The 16,628-nt window shown below is 40.3% G+C and overlaps 1 protein-coding gene and 2 long non-coding RNA genes across 4 annotated transcripts; 1 reads left to right on the forward strand and 2 right to left on the reverse strand.

Annotated features, from left to right (window-relative positions):
- Nucleotides 1–964: 964 nt before the first annotated feature.
- Nucleotides 965–2,972, reverse strand: LOC137104210 (uncharacterized). Its single transcript, XR_010911646.1, has 3 exons — nucleotides 2,865–2,972; nucleotides 2,492–2,542; nucleotides 965–2,386 (listed from the first exon to the last, which is right to left on the reverse strand). It is a non-coding gene; the product is annotated as an uncharacterized lncRNA (long non-coding RNA).
- A 4,583-nt stretch (nucleotides 2,973–7,555) lies between these two features.
- On the reverse strand, nucleotides 7,556–9,544 carry LOC137104209 (uncharacterized). The gene is made up of 3 exons (XR_010911645.1): nucleotides 9,362–9,544; nucleotides 8,971–9,021; nucleotides 7,556–8,865 (listed from the first exon to the last, which is right to left on the reverse strand). It is a non-coding gene; the product is annotated as an uncharacterized lncRNA (long non-coding RNA).
- Nucleotides 9,545–9,804: 260 nt separating this feature from the next.
- LOC137104205 (gasdermin-E-like) lies at nucleotides 9,805–16,134 on the forward strand. Of its 2 annotated transcripts, none has more exons than XM_067485130.1 (11): nucleotides 9,805–9,935; nucleotides 10,018–10,289; nucleotides 11,522–11,717; nucleotides 12,000–12,168; nucleotides 12,624–12,717; nucleotides 12,870–12,911; nucleotides 13,044–13,112; nucleotides 13,869–13,996; nucleotides 14,154–14,283; nucleotides 14,689–14,759; nucleotides 14,849–16,134. In XM_067485130.1, the coding sequence occupies exons 2-11, from the start codon at nucleotides 10,091–10,093 to the stop codon at nucleotides 15,068–15,070; spliced, it is 1,320 nt and encodes a 439-aa protein (XP_067341231.1). In that variant the 5' UTR covers nucleotides 9,805–9,935; nucleotides 10,018–10,090; the 3' UTR covers nucleotides 15,071–16,134. The 2 variants fall into 2 exon arrangements, with proteins under 2 accessions (XP_067341231.1, XP_067341232.1); XM_067485131.1 differs by having other exon boundaries at nucleotides 9,818–9,935; nucleotides 10,091–10,289.
- Nucleotides 16,135–16,628: the final 494 nt, after the last annotated feature.

A 16,628-nucleotide genomic window follows, 5' to 3' on the forward strand; every position in this document is an offset into this window, starting at 1 on the left:
GCAGCATGAAAATGATTAATAATGAAGATCAGGATCTCAGCGAATAAACTCCCAGTTACAAATCTTTTAAGATGATTACATGCTACTGATTTTAATAATTGTGTTTCGGTGATTTTAATAACAGTTTCACATTTACATGGTGGCCATAATGAATAAAACACCTCCTCAGTTTCTCTGGTAAAGTCAGTGCAGAGGGAAAGAAACAACACACGAAAATGACACCAACACAAATATTCAAATATTAATATTTCCATCTGGAGAAATGTTGGTTTAGTTAAACAGAAATAATCCTGAGCAGTGATGTTCATGTGTGAACACACACAGGAAATACCCACCTACAGAAAGTCCAACACTAACAGGAAATGAGAAGATGAACCACCTGAGTACTATCAATAAAGTTTGACTGAAAGTGGATCAGAATCAAGTGAAGAAACAACAACAATGAGCTCTCAGGAAAAATGATGGAGACAAATTTAAATACACAATTTGATCCACTGCACCTTAAATGACTTGTTTCTATTTGAGTTCACACAACTCAGCAGTGTCTCCAGGATGCCAATAAAGTCCAAATCCAGCATGTAGAGGCTGAGTGAATGTGGTCTGGACTCTGTGGAGGAGAGTCATGGTTTCAGAGACGCTGTAGAAGGACAGAATACCTGCTCTGTGATCCAGGTACAGTCCTACTCTGGAGGACTGAGGACCTGAGACGGGAGTTTGGATGTTGTTGTGATAATAAACATATTTGTTTTGGGAACAATATAATGCCCAAGATTTGTTATTGTGTCCAAATCTAATTTCATTCCAGTTCCCTGTTCTGCTGATATTCTTATATGCAACTGCTACATAAACTTCTCTCCCTGTTAACTCCACCTCCCAGTAACAACGTCCAGTCAGACTCTCTCTGCTCAGGACCTGACAACATTTATTGAATCTGTCTGGATGAGGAGAATAAGACTGTTCTTTACTCATCACAAAATATAGTGTTTCAATAAAACCTAAGTAACTAATACAATACACTAGTTATGTTACGTTCATGAACAATCCGGTTCTTTTCAGTGGCTCAGGGGAAGGAAACAATGGATCTGAGTCCTTCTAGAGAGCTGTTATTTTGATGTTGTTCCCAAATATCACTGTCTGTCCTACATCCACCCCACTCTCTTTTACATGAATAATGAGTAGTTGTCGTGTTTCTCTAAAAACTGTATGATTTGTATGTTTCTATTCTACATGCACCATTTAAGCTCAGCAAGTGAGAGCGAGAGCATTGGTGGTCGAGTGACATAGTGAATGAACCAGGAGAGGGAGTGATGTTAGTGAGAACAAGGTAAATCAGCGGAAGCAAAAGATTTTACATTAGCAGATGCTGATAGTAATCGAGACATAATGCAAGTTATTTTTTAGTCTTAGGTTCATTTCTATGCCCTAAAATTCCCTTACATGTCTTTACATAAAGCAACACGTCTCAGTGTTTTACAGTGAAGAGGAGTCCTTCACTCTGCAGTCTCTGTTCCCACTCTCTCTTTAGTTCTCTGTAAACTCTCTGAGTCCTTCTTTCATCTTCTTAAACTCATCAATGGTCTTCAGGCTCTGATCAGCTGACTGGATGATAGCATCTGTTAACTTTTGGTCCTCTTCAGTGGTGGCAGTGACTCTGAAGACCCCCAACAATAACACGAGCAGATCACGTATTATTCCCACCATTGTTACAGCAACAATCAGAGCATTTGTAGTATTTTTACCCAGTTCAGACACTCGTTTAAGAATCCTCTGAAACACCTCCATGTCTGACAGAGTGTTCTTAGCCTGAACTTCAGCTGATTTCTGCTCCAATTTCTCACACGTCGTCTGGATGTCTTCCAGATCATTCTTCATTGGTTCAAAAATCTCAATGAACTCTTTTCCCAGTTCCTCCACTATTTTTCTACTTTGTTTCTCTTCTAACATTTGCTTCACATTTGTATAAACAACAGTAACACCTCCAAAAGTGGCCACTGCTCCAGCAGCTGCCAAGCTGATCCCTCCAGTCAACTGAGCTACAGCCCCAAGTGTGAGCACAACTCCACCTATTATCCTGTAACTGTTTTTTAACATCTGCATGTGTTTTACATCATCAGCGAGCTTCTGGATCTCTGCCGCAATCTGTCTCATCCTGACTTCACTGTTGTCAAACAATTTGATGAATGAATCAGCCGCTTTACAGAGTTTGTCCATTAATTCTGAAAACCCAGGAGGCAGTTCTTTGCTGTCTCTTCTTTTTGGACTTGAGGCCATTTCGAGAAACGTTCTTCTAAATGTGCAGAGGTTTCCACTGTTGCACAAGCTGATGCTTTGGGCTCTGATGGTGAATCAAACTTCAGTTCAGCTGATTAGAAGGACTCTGTGAAGACTGACAGAAACACACAATCAGACATTAGAGTCATAATCCGCACGTGTGTTTCCACTGGCTGTTAAGTCATGGAAATCAAGAATGGACAATGTAATCAGATCTTACCATATGTAGCCTGGTGCTGAGACACTGCTTAGTTAATCCACAACAAAGTGACTTTAAAAAAAGGTTAAAATAACACCAGTGAGTCTTAACAGATGAACAGGAAATCAGGTTATTAGAGAAAAACAGAAACTGGAAGAAGACAGTTTGTTACATCAGTCTTCTCACAAAGTTCTCAAAAAGTTGCTGTTCAGATAAACTGACAGATTTAATCAACATATCATTTAAGTTTAACAGCAACGAGAATGAAACCACACAGGTAACACAGCAGCACAGGTGTCCACAGGTGTGTCTTCCCTCGGATCAGCATCTACACTGTTAAAAAACAACAATATTCACACTTTATTATGTGTGTTAATGTTTAAGATGGTCTCACCTGTTTTTCTGCAGAAGCTGTGGCGCAGATAAAGCAGCACTGAGCATGTTCAGTGCACTGCTATCTCTCAGAGGACACACACTCTGTCCAACCAGCTTCTACTTTCAGTATCTGAAGTGACATGATGAGGTGGAGCCGCTGAACACTGAACGTTTAAAGCTGTCTGAGCAAGATAAAACCAGGAAGTAACACACGTAAACCAAACAACTACTCACAGAAACAAGAGGTCAAAAGATGAAAAAACACAAAGATGTAAAAAGAGACAGGGTCCTAATTTCATAGAAAAATTCAAAGCAAAGGAAAAAAACATGACTTTCTTTTTAATACTTAAATGCACAGGAAGTCACATAACAGTTTTGAACATTGGCAGTGAGGATTTAGCATTTAGAGTTTGGGAGCTCATTCCACCATCATGGGACCACTGAGCTGAAAGGTTTTTGCTTGGGATCTTTTGTGTGGTGAAGGGACCACCAGATGCCAGGCAGAGGTCAATGGATGGGAGGGATTGTAGACCTGGATGAGGGATTTCAGCTAATACAGTGCTGTTAAGTGGACCACTGTGTAGGTGAGAGTCAGAGCTCTGAACCTGATGTGTGCAGCTACAGGAAGTCAATGCACAGATCTGAACAGGGGTGTGACATGTTTCCTTTTTGGCCGATTAAAAATAAGACATGCTGCTTCTGTAACGGTTCAAAAGTAATGAGGATCCAATGATACGCCAGACACAAGCTGCTCAGTGCATAAAAGGTTTAATGAGGACAAGGTTGACAAACATAAGTAATGTACTGTATGTGGTTTGAGGACACACAGGGGTTCCTCCAGCTCACTACGTGGCCCTGTTGCTCCGAATTCAGGGAACAATGAGTGTATAACAGTGACGAGGGTGGATAGTGGTCTGAGTGGACTGCACAGAGGTGGATAAGCAGGCGAATGGATTGTGTGAACAAGATGGCTGCTTCCTCTCAGCATCTTCCATGTGGCTGCTGATAGGAGAGAAAACCAGGGAGAGAAAAACAGTAGATAGTGGGGAACAGAGGTGTGCATGAGAAATGGGGGTTACAGGGAATATGTGATGGCAGCAAAGCATTGCAGAATAATCAGGGAACCACAATATAACAAACTCCAGTCCAGCTCTGTAACACAGAGAAAGGCCAGGGTAGTTCAGAATGGAAATCCAAATATCTTCATCCAAATAAAGTTGGAATTCTGCCTCTAATCACTGAGTCCAGTGCCAATAATACAGAACATCTTAAAGTCAGAATTCATACACAGAAAACAAGTTCAATTGTCCAGAAATATATGATCAGAATGTCAGAAAGCAGGTAGATACAGGTTTTCAAAGAGAGCCAGAGGCAGAGCTCAGAATCCAAAATATCAGTAATAGTCCAGGTTTCTGAGGATCAGATCATCAGGTAATAACTTATAGTACACAGAGAAGGCAGGTCAACAAGCAGATGAGGTGAAAAATGAGATGAGACATGAGCAGTCTGATCATTCAGATGTTGTAGAGGGTAAAGCTGCCACCTGAGAGACAGAGGAGATGTGGTTAGTAAAGCTCAGTTGGTCATCGATGATGGCCCCTAGATTTCTAGCAGACTTAGGGGGACAATCACTGAAGACGCAGTGTTGATGCTGATGTATTGAAAGTATTCTGTCTCGTCTTTCTCTCATCCAAGACAAAGACATAAAAACTTGAGACCTAAAACTTGAGTCCATCTCTTGATGAGTTTGTGAAAAATCTGGTCGCTTGGGGCAACCTCATCTACTGCAAGAACATTAAGAAAGAAATGTGTGCAGCAGAGGACGTCCTGTCCCTACAGAACACCACACTGACTGACTGGACTGAGTGTAGAACTGCTTAGATTCAGATGGTCTGATATCAAGCACATCATCTGTTTCAGCTAGAGAGCTAGATGGAGCAGTCTAGTTGGAATAGGGTCTAGCAGACAGGTTGTTGGTTTAGATGAGGTAATAATTGAAGTTAGCTCAGAGAGATCTATGGGTAAAAAGCAGTCTAACAGGGATTGGGGCCTTATCGATGACTCTAGCACTGCTGTACATGAAGCTCTATCTGTAATTTTTGGGGGGAGGATCTGGTGAATTCGTTCTCTAATAGCTACAATTTTATTCATAAAGAAGGTCATGAAGTCATTGCTGCTCAAAGTTAAGGGAAAACTAGGCTCAACAGAACTATGGCTCTTAGTCAGCCTGGCTACAGTGCTGAACAGAAACCGGGGGTTGTTCTTGTTTTCTTCTATTAATGATGAATAATATGCTGTTCTGGCATCACTGAGCTTTTCGTACATTTTTAAACTGTTTTTCCAGGCTAAATGAGATTCTTCTAAATTTCTCGAACGCCACTTCCTTTCTAACTTTCATGTTGCCTGTTTTAAGTTGTGAGTTTGTGAACTATACCTTGTAGATCACCTCTTCTGGTTTACTGCCTTCTTTTTCTGAGGGGCAACACTATCGAGTATTTAACTTAATGAGGCTGCAGAATTATCAAGAAGATAATCTACTTGTGCAGGAGAAACATTAGGCTACTTTCCATTGTACTGATATATGGTGAAACAAATGATGAAAGAATATTTTCTTTAAATTTGTTCACAGCATTTTCAGATTGTTCTGTAAGAGCAGTAGTGTTAACTTTTATAAGGTCACCATGATTAACTCCCCTTGTGGTCGTTTATGGTTTGTGTCATTTGTGTGTATGATAATTTTATGATGTTGCACAAAACCTTTCATTTACTTTTTCAACACCATCGATTTCTATTTTCACATCCTCACTGATCATTCTGTTGCTGAATAATTTACATTTACTTTTTGTAAAATTCAAGGATCATTTATTGACATCAAAACTCTTTCCACTTGATTCAGCTGTGTTTTCCCACAAAAATCCCACCACGTTTTCTGTTTTATATATTGTTGTTATTTCTTCCACTAGTTCTACGCGTAGTTTCTGATGCTATAAGAAGGTAGGTTTAAACATGCTGATGAACTTTTCTAGTTAGTTTAAGTCTGGTTGCTTTTTTCTTCAGATATTCTTTTTTTTTTTAGCTCTGTATCATCTCAGCTGTATTTTTTACTTGAGTTACACCTGCAAAGTTCATGGTGGAGTTTGACTTTATGCTCTTGTAGCAATGTTGTATTTAAAAAGATTTTCAAGTTTCTTTTGTTGATTGTTGGTATCACCTTTGTAGACTTGGGAAAGTGGGAAAATGTAGACTTTGTCAAAACAAACCAAAGACTTAGGCCTCTCCTGCTGTAGTTAGTTGTAGTTAATTTCCCCCCTGTTCTGGAGACACATGCAGATTCTGATGGTATGTCAGTCCAATATTGGTATGTTCATCCTGTTCCACTCCTGATACATCCTGTTCCTACTGACAGTTACTGACTACTCACAGATAGATGATGATGCTCGCAGACACAGTGCTAAAACACTGCTGAGTGCCACTCGACTGAACAACACTCAACACCTGTTTGTCATTTAGTGTCACATGCAGATTCTGATGGTTTGAAGTTAAATGTCCCCAAACCAAAAGACGCTTCTGATGGACTAGAGCTTTGTTGCTGCTGTTCTACTGACACTGAGAAATTGGAAGAAAACATTTACTTGCAGCATGAAAATGATTAATAATGAACATCAGGATCTCAGCGAATAAACTCCCAGTTACAAATCTTTTAAGATGATTACATGCTACTGATTTTAATAATTGTGTTTCGGTGATTTTAATAACAGTTTCACATTTACATGGTGGCCATAATGAATAAAACACCTCCTCAGTTTCTCTGGTAAAGTCAGTGCAGAGGGAAAGAAACAACACACGAAAATGACACCAACACAAATATTCAAATATTAATATTTCCATCTGGAGAAATGTTGGTTTAGTTAAACAGAAATAATCCTGAGCAGTGATGTTCATGTGTGAACACACACAGGAAATACCCACCTACAGAAAGTCCAACACTAACAGGAAATGAGAAGATGAACCACCTGAGTACTATCAATAAAGTTTGACTGAAAGTGGATCAGAATCAAGTGAAGAAACAACAACAATGAGCTCTCAGGAAAAATGATGGAGACAAATTTAAATACACAATTTGATCCACTGCACCTTAAATGACTTGTTTCTATTTGAGTTCACACAACTCAGCAGTGTCTCCAGGATGCCAATAAAGTCCAAATCCAGCATGTAGAGGCTGAGTGAATGTGGTCTGGACTCTGTGGAGGAGAGTCATGGTTTCAGAGACGCTGTAGAAGGACAGAATACCTGCTCTGTGATCCAGGTACAGTCCTACTCTGGAGGACTGAGGACCTGAGACGGGAGTTTGGATGTTGTTGTGATAATAAACATATTTGTTTTGGGAACAATATAATGCCCAAGATTTGTTATTGTGTCCAAATCTAATTTCATTCCAGTTCCCTGTTCTGCTGATATTCTTATATGCAACTGCTACATAAACTTCTCTCCCTGTTAACTCCACCTCCCAGTAACAACGTCCAGTCAGACTCTCTCTGCTCAGGACCTGACAACATTTATTGAATCTGTCTGGATGAGGAGAATAAGACTGTTCTTTACTCATCACAAAATATAGTGTTTCAATAAAACCTAAGTAACTAATACAATACACTAGTTATGTTACGTTCATGAACAATCCGGTTCTTTTCAGTGGCTCAGGGGAAGGAAACAATGGATCTGAGTCCTTCTAGAGAGCTGTTATTTTGATGTTGTTCCCAAATATCACTGTCTGTCCTACATCCACCCCACTCTCTTTTACATGAACAATGAGAAGTTGTCGTGTTTCTCTAAAAACTGTATGATTTGTATGTTTCTATTCTACATGCACCATTTAAGCTCAGCAAGTGAGAGCGAGAGCATTGGTGGTCGAGTGACATAGTGAATGAACCAGGAGAGGGAGTGATGTTAGTGAGAACAAGGTAAATCAGCGGAAGCAAAAGATTTTACATTAGCAGATGCTGATAGTAATCGAGACATAATGCAAGTTATTTTTTAGTCTTAGGTTCATTTCTATGCCCTAAAATTCCCTTACATGTCTTTACATAAAGCAACACGTCTCAGTGTTTTACAGTGAAGAGGAGTCCTTCACTCTGCAGTCTCTGTTCCCACTCTCTCTTTAGTTCTCTGTAAACTCTCTGAGTCCTTCTTTCATCTTCTTAAACTCATCAATGGTCTTCAGGCTCTGATCAGCTGACTGGATGATAGCATCTGTTAACTTTTGGTCCTCTTCAGTGGTGGCAGTGACTCTGAAGACCCCCAACAATAACACGAGCAGATCACGTATTATTCCCACCATTGTTACAGCAACAATCAGAGCCTTTTTAGTATTTTTACCCAGTTCAGACACTCGTTTAAGAATCCTCTGAAACACCTCCATGTCTGACAGAGTGTTCTTAGCCTGAACTTCAGCTGATTTCTGCTCCAATTTCTCACACGTCGTCTGGATGTCTTCCAGATCATTCTTCATTGGTTCAAAAATCTCCATGAACTCTTTTCCCAGCTCCTCCACTATTTTTGCACTTTGTTTCTCTTCTAACATTTGCTTCACATTTGTATAAACAACAGTAGCACCTCCAAAAGTGGCCACTGCTCCAGCAGCTGCCAAGCTGATCCCTCCAGTCAACGGAGCTACAGCCCCAAGTGTGAGCACAACTCCACCTATTATCCTGTAACTGTTTTTTAACATCTGCATGTGTTTTACATCATCAGCGAGCTTCTGGATCTCTGCCGCAATCTGTCTCATCCTGTCTTCACTGTTGTCAAACAATTTGATGAATGAATCAGCCGCTTTACAGAGTTTGTCCATTAATTCTGAAAACTCAGGAGGCAGTTCTTTGCTGTCTCTTCTTTTTGGACTTGAGGCCATTTCGAGAAACGTTCTTCTAAATGTGCAGAGGTTTCCACTGTTGCACAAGCTGATGCTTTGGGCTCTGATGGTGAATCAAACTTCAGTTCAGCTGATTAGAAGGACTCTGTGAAGACTGACAGAAACACACAATCAGACATTAGAGTCATAATCCGCACGTGTGTTTCCACTGGCTGGTAAGTCATGGAAATCAAGAATGAACAATGTAATCAGATCTTACCATATGTAGCCTGGTGCTGAGACACTGCTTAGTTAATCCACAACAAAGTGACTTTAAAAAAAGGTTAAAATAACACCAGTAAGTCTTAACAGATGAACAGGAAATCAGGTTATTAGAGAAAAACACAAACTGGAAGAAGACAGTTTGTTACATCAGTCTTCTCACAAAGTTCTCAAAAAGTTGCTGTTCAGATAAACTGACAGATTTAATCAACATATCACTTCTGTTGAAAATTTAATTTAAGTTCAGTAGCGACGACAATGAAACCACACAGGTAACACAGCAGCACAGGTGTTCACAGGTGTGTCTTCCCTCGGATCAGCATCTACACTGTTAAAAACCAACAATATTCACACTTTATTATGTGTGTTAATGTTTAAGATGGTCTCACCTGTTTTTCTGCAGAAGCTGTGGCGCAGATAAAGCAGCACTGAGCATGTTCAGTGCACTGCTATCTCTCAGAGGACCCGCTTTTACTTTCACTTCCGTATCTAAAGCGACATGATGAGGTGGAGCCACTGAACACTGAACGTTTAAAGCTGTCTGAGCAAGATAAAACCAGGAAGTAACAGACGTAAACCAAACAACTACTCACAGAAACAAGAGGTCAAAAGGTGAAAACGCAAAGATGTAAAAAGAGACAGTTATAAGACAGACAGTGATAATCTTATAGAACATTTCATAACAACAAACACACACTTCTCCAATAAAGCTGTGTTCTGTCATACAGTTGGATTATTTATTGGATACAAGGTTGAACAGACCAGTCTGATCACATTATTCCTAGGGGGTGTGTGTTTTTGTGGTTTTCCAGAGAACTGACGTTTTCCCAGTTCACAAAATGCAGGTCAAGTCTGAACCTGCCTACGGTGAATAAGGAGCTGCAGAGACCAAACACTACGTCTACTACTAACACTACTGCACACACCTTCTTTGATTTCCCTGCAGACGTGAGTGTGAGCCAGGTAAGACATGACTTTTATTTCCGTTGATGAACTCACGTTTTAGTTAATGGTAATGTAACAGCAGTTGTTTGTCTTATTCCAGACATATTTAGTGACGAGGAAAAAACCTCACTTTCACTGTGTGACTGAAGTGACTGGTGTGTGTTTGAGTCCAGATGTTTGCGGCTAGAACCAAAGCGCTTGTGAAAAATCTGGGCGCTCGGGGCGACCTCATCTACAACAAGAATGTCAATGATAAAATTCAGATGTTGACTCTGGTCAAAGTGAGAAAGAAGAAATTCTGGCCAGTGATTAAATATTACATCACCGACCAGACACTGCTCGACCTGCTGGAGGAAGCAGACGTCTCCCCAGGTGTGTTTTCACACACACACACACACACACACACACACACACACTACAAACCAATAGAATTGTATTAACACACTCACCAACTACCATTACATTTCCTGCAACTTGACTTATAGTTACTTTAACTGCAAACTGAAATACTAGTTAAAACTAAAATTCATGGCCTTTAAACCTTTAATCCCCAAAGAACAGTTAGTTAGAAAACTGTTGTACTTTGAACAGCTGTTCTACATGACTTTCTACTTTTGTAACATTATTATCAGTCATGGATTATTAGCCACGCCTTCTCTCAAGATTTGTGGACATGTATTACCACCCCTTCGCTCTCCCTGTCTTTCTGTCTTTCTCTGCCGTGCACAAGTAAAAGTCCTTCTTTTGATAATTAGCTGTAAATATCCAGTGTAAAATGTCATTAGCTCATTTGCTGCTACTGTACTTGATTGATTTAAGTTAAATTCACTTAAAAACAACGAGTAAATAAGTTTGTTTGTCCTGCAATTAACTTAATGAAAACTAGTAAGAAGTCACACAAAGTTTCCATCATGTTTTTGTCACTTTTCTCATATACCAAATATGTTGCCAACCATTATAAAGGTCAATGCTGAATTTAGTGAGAATGTATAAGAAAATAAACCGTTGCTGTATCTTTATGTGACTAAACAGCCTCATGCATTATACTTTTTAAAAATAAAATTCATAAAGAAAATACATTTTCAAGGCAGCAGATGAACTTACGTTTCTAAATTGAAAGTACTTTGTACAGGTTCTATCATCATAAGTATTACCACTAAAAGTACGCAAGTATCAGGAGTTACGTGTAACAAAGTATGAGGTATCAGTGTTTTAAAGTCTGTGAGTTTAAGTACCAAAAATAAAAGCACAATCACTTGTTTTCATCAGAATTTGTTATATTTATAATAATTAATGACCAATTATGATTATGATTATTTGAAGCATTGATGTGATGTCATGTTTACATTACAGCTGGTAAAGGTGAAACTCTTCATTTATTGTACACACAATAGTACTGCAGTAGTCATGGCTGAACTTCTTCCAAGGCTTCAGAATCTTTTATCCAGACAGAATTTATTTTATTCTATATTAATATACTGAATTCACAAATGAACTAGTAATTAGGACTATGAGTAAAAGAAAAAAGTACATAACATGGTAAAACTCTTCAGAATAAAGTAAATGTACATAAATGATGTTTTATTGTGTGTTTTTCCCTCCAGAATACACAGAGGAAGTTTTGACAGAGGACTTTACAAATCTGAGAGGCAGATGTGGAGAAGGCCACACAGCAGCAGAACTTGATTCAAATCAGGCCCAACTTGGGTGGAATGTGGACACTATGGACGGAGCGTCCTCGTTCACTCTGAAGAAAAAGACACTGGACGTTGGGAAACTGAAGAATAGCTGCACTGAGAAGTATTTCTGTTACTGTACATGGACACATGTTCAGGAATTTATTTCTGAGAGAAAATATGAGCGGAAATCATAATGAAACAATTGATAATGATCCAACAGCTGGATTCAGCTGGATACTGCTAATAATTACACAGAGATAAAAAGCAGAGAGAGGCCGTTGTTGTACTGGACATTTTGGGAGCTGTGTGCTTCTTTTCTGAAACAAATATTCTCAGCTGTCATGTTTTGCCTGTTTCCCATAACATGAGGGCAAATTAGTCTTCCACTTGTCTGTGTTCTCAGGACGGTGAAGAAGAAGATCGTGGACATGCTGAAAGTGACGGAGACAGACAAGCTGACTTTTGTTTACCAGACTGTCTACAACACAGACCGAGTGGATTTTTTTGGCAAAGTTGAACAGGCCGGCTCTGTCTCCGCATCATTTAAGAAGTTCCTAAATCTGAGTGTGAAGGTGCTCAAAGCTTTTGCACATTTATGTAAAAATGACACATTCTACGTATTATTTATTGACAGATTTTTATTTTAAACAGCTTTTTTACTAAATGGGAAATGTAAATGTTTCACATGCAAACACGAAATTATTGTTATTAGAAACGTTTAGTGTAGTTCCCAATAGAAAGGGCAGTGAAAACAAAAATGAAGCAAATCTTCCACATCCCTCAGAGAACACAGTGAACAAATCTGCGTCCTTCTTCTAGATTCAGACATCGTTCTGTTCCAACAGCCCAGTGCAGCCTTTTTTTAGACACTTTAAAGCATCATCATTCTCTTGTAAATGTACGCAATTTCGCTTTAGTTTCCATCGTCCAACTGCCTTTTCCTACGAGCAAACACAGGTTTTCTAATAATAGTGAAAAAGGGAAACGTGAAGGTAAAAGTGTCCACCTGCTGCTTTGGTTTCATCAGGAGAGCAAGGAGGAGAAGACGAGATTCACGGTGCCAAAGGAATCCACGTTCGCTTACGCCCTGATGGAGATAACGACCGATGGTGGAACTCTGGGTGAGACTCTGCTCCACCTCTGTTACTGATCTGTACCCGCAAAGGCTTATGACTCCACACATAGATCCTCAAATACGTGTCAGATCTGTGTGGACGTGTTTTTCTTTGCATTTGTTCCTGTGATGCCAACAATAAAGTTGTATCTTCTTCAGGAATCCCACCGAGAATCAGGAAAGTCAATCAGTACAACAAAGGTATGTTGTATTGCCTGTGTCATTTGACTTTCTAATGACAAGAATTGAAAAGTGTGTGTTGTTTACTGTGGACATCTGTTGATTCCATCCATCAAACATATGATCGGTGTCTACACATGTGAACCTTGGAAGAATGGTGGAAGTTGAGCTCAGACGGAGAAGTAGACGACTTCTGTCTTCAACTTCAACAAGTTAAGAGAGGTCTGTTTGTCTTTTAAATGCTTTCAGTCTTTGGAGCTTAACGAATGTTTGTGCAGGACAAATATGCTTCTCTAGGTCCAATATAATATGCAGTAGTTTTACACCATGGAAACCAAAACCAGCTGTTTACAAAGCATCATTCCTCTGATCGTCATTATAGTTTCTACTGCATCATGTGAACCTTTACTGACATTTTATGGATACATTTATTTGATTTATTTTTGGTATTGTGAAGGGATCTCACTAAAAACTGCAGCAGTCAAAATGTCAGATGGGGAGCTGGACTTTATTCTATATGCTGATGGCGTGTGTTATTAATGGTGTCCGGTAAAGTGCTGATCTGGTTTACTTGTTCTGAAAGAAATAAGTAAAAAACTAAAATCCTCAAGTGTATCTTCTGAAGGTGTAGCTGACCTGCAGGAGATGTGGTTCTACAGTGGTTCCTCAGTGCTCGGTGATTTGGTTCTCCGAAGCAGGAGAAGCTTTTGTTAGCTTCACTCGGCTTTGGAGCCCCTATGGGGTTTGGGTTGGTGTGTAGACGTAGAACTGGGCTGGTTGCAGATGCTTGGCTAAAGAGATGAGATGGTCTTCACACTAATGTTGTGACCTTAGATTACAACAGAAGACGACTTGAGAGCAAATGATGCATGCACAAAAATGAAGATCATACATGTGAGGTGGCAAAAAGTTTGTAGAGACACAGGAAGTAGAGCTTTGAGGTGTGGTCCTGCTCCTGCATTGTGTTGTTTCCTGCAGAGTTCAGGAAAAAAGAGCATCTCCTGCAGCCTCTGGCAGATCTCCCTGAGTCGACCAGTCAGGATCTGCGGAAACATCTCAGAGAGCTTCTGGAGGACAGAGACCATCTCACTCTGCTGGAGGAAACAGTAAGAACCATGTCCACAATTGTCAGTATGGAAATGAAGCAGGTGCTCACATTCACACAGTATTAAATTACTGGAGGTTTAATCATCTGTTGCTACGTTATTATTATGGATGATGTGAAGTGGACACAATTCTAATGTCCCTCCTCTCCATCCTCAGTGGGACCAGGGCAGCACAGGAGAGTCTGACTGTCCACAGTCTGTCTCTTCATTCATGGAGCTTCTGAAAACCTCCAACACCTCCACCTCTCAGAAGGATGCAGTTCACCTGCTGATCAGCGCCTTGGACAGTGAGTCAACCCAGCTCAAACTGTGCAGTTTAACTACATTTCCCAGCAGCTTAGGGGCAGATCAACGCTTGTCACAGTGTCACGTTGAAAAGTGTTTGAAATCTCAACTCAAGTAAATAAATGTTTTCAGACTGTTAGCTTTCACTTCAGGTAGTTATTAGACCATTTTCAGACCATTTTAATTGAATATTTAAAACGTCTTCCCTTAAAACAAAGATTACTGGGGAGGCAGAGTAGTTGTGTGAGGTTTCTGTGCAGGATCCTCACACAACTACTCTGCCTCAGATAAATAATAAAACTGCTGTAAAAGCAGAAGAAGTGCAACATGTGAGCAGAATCAACAGGAGACAAAACTGAACCATTTGTCTCTGAATCAGAATCAGCTTTTGTATCTTTGCTCTGCAGCTCTACCTGATGATCTACCTGAACTTCTGACCTCCTGCAGTCCTGAAACACTGAGGGTTCTCAACCAGCTGGTTGGTGCATTCCCTCACCTACATCACCATGGTTACAGGGAGGAGGACGAGGATGGTAGCGTGCTGTAATAATGTCTCTGTGTCTACAGGTGGACGGACTGAAGGGGGACGGTCAGACCAAACTCCCAGAGTCCCTGCCTCAGGGGGAGGAGCTCCGCTGGGTGGTGGAGCTCCTCTGTTCCACCAATCAGATGCTGGAAGACCTGAGTGACCAGTGGGACAGACCAGAGTTCCCACCTGGAGTCATGCTGGAGGTCCTGAGCCTCGTGGTTCGGGGACTCAGCTTGATGCAGCCCAGGACTGACTCATGAAGTCGTCTGTTCAGAGACTGTCTTCCTGTAAAGGACAGCTCTGTAGGACAAACAGACGCAAGACTTAATACAAGCTCACCTGTCGAGACGTCTTATAGAGAAGGAAGAGGGTGGTTGATGCATCAACAAAGCAGAGGACTTTCCCACAGCAGCTGGACTTTGAGGCCAAAGTGAAACAATGTTGTGTTGTTGTTGTCACATGACAAACGTTACGTTAAGCTCTGACTAGTAACTGACGAATAGGACGAATAAGTCTGTTCACATTTGAAAATTGTTGGGCTGTTAATTCACCAACTTATCCTCCCTTCCTCCCTAATGAGTCTTTCTTGGATCTAAAACTGAGAGACAACAGTCACTAAAATGGTCACAAAGTTATTGAATGGTTACAAGGAAAATCAGCAATTTACAGGGTAAATTAATCTAAAGCCTGATCAAAGATTGATATTCTAGAAATCAGAGTCCAGACCCACAGAACAGCAGAGAGTTTTCAAAATGAGGCTCATCCTTTTGGCCAATCAGGGAACTTCAATGACTTCTTTGTTTCTTTGTTTGTTTCATTTTACAAAGAAACAGTTTGAAGAACAAATCAAAGCTGTTTCAGAGCAGGGAGGTGAAGGACTCAGCTGATTTTCTGTCTCATGCTTTAAAGGCTCTTTTAGCCTTTTCAACTTATTGCCTTTGCATCCAATACAAGTGTCAGATAAATGTAGTAGAGTAGAAATATTTGTACTCTAGTACAGTAAGTTACTGCTCATCACCTCTACTCTCTCTGTCTCAGACCAACTTCATCCATAAATGACCAACAGTGTCTGTTTCTCTTCCTGAGACCCTGCAGCTCCACCTGCTGGATGGATGGAGTCACGTTTCCCTCCGCCCTCCAGTCCTACACCCTTCCTTCATCCTTTTCTTCATACTTTCACTCCCGCCTTCCTTCATCAAACCCGTTCTGTAGGTTCAGAACTCCGTTTCTGCCAGTTCACAGTGGGAAGTACAACTCCTGCTTTCAAATTTGTACTTGAGTGAACAGATGCAATTTGATGAAATACAATAAAACCTTAAATCTGTGATGTGTTAATTCTGCGGAAACTTTATTTATTTGACAAAAGTACAGAGAGATTTTCAGTGTTTTTGCTCATCACATTCATTGTCATTTGTAAATGTATAGAAGCCAATAATCACACTGTTCCTTTACTTTTTCTTTGAATCACATTTTTTTAAATTGATCTCCACCGATTGTCCCACCACATCCAAACATCATCCTCATCACACACAGTCTGGCCCAGTCCTGCTGTGTCCCCTCTAAAAGCTCTGTTGTCCTCTGTTTTTGACGTTTTGTCCTGTTTCACTTCTTGTTGAGTGATGCCCCATGAAAAAAATGGTTATGTGTAAAACCAAAATGTGAGCAGGAAATAATAATAGGAAGATAATAATCATTCACACATCTGTCCCGTTGTCATCTAACTTCCTGTCTCCTTGGTAGTATTCAGAGACATCTGAGCCGGCTCTAACCTTAAACTTTAAGAACTGATCGTTCCCTGCTGCTCTGCGTCTCTGGTCC

Source organism: Channa argus, chromosome 18, assembly GCF_033026475.1.
Source record: "Channa argus isolate prfri chromosome 18, Channa argus male v1.0, whole genome shotgun sequence".
Taxonomy (NCBI): domain Eukaryota; kingdom Metazoa; phylum Chordata; class Actinopteri; order Anabantiformes; family Channidae; genus Channa; species Channa argus.

Coding starts and splice junctions, on each gene's coding strand:
- LOC137104205 (XM_067485130.1), top strand. CDS start 10,091: ATGTTTGCGGCTAGAACCAAAGCGCTTGTGAAAAATCTGGGCGCTCGG. Junction 12,169..12,623: donor TCCTAAATCTGAGTGTGAAG/GTGCTCAAAGCT, acceptor TGGTTTCATCAG/GAGAGCAAGGAGGAGAAGAC. Junction 12,912..13,043: donor AGTCAATCAGTACAACAAAG/GTATGTTGTATT, acceptor GAACCTTGGAAG/AATGGTGGAAGTTGAGCTCA.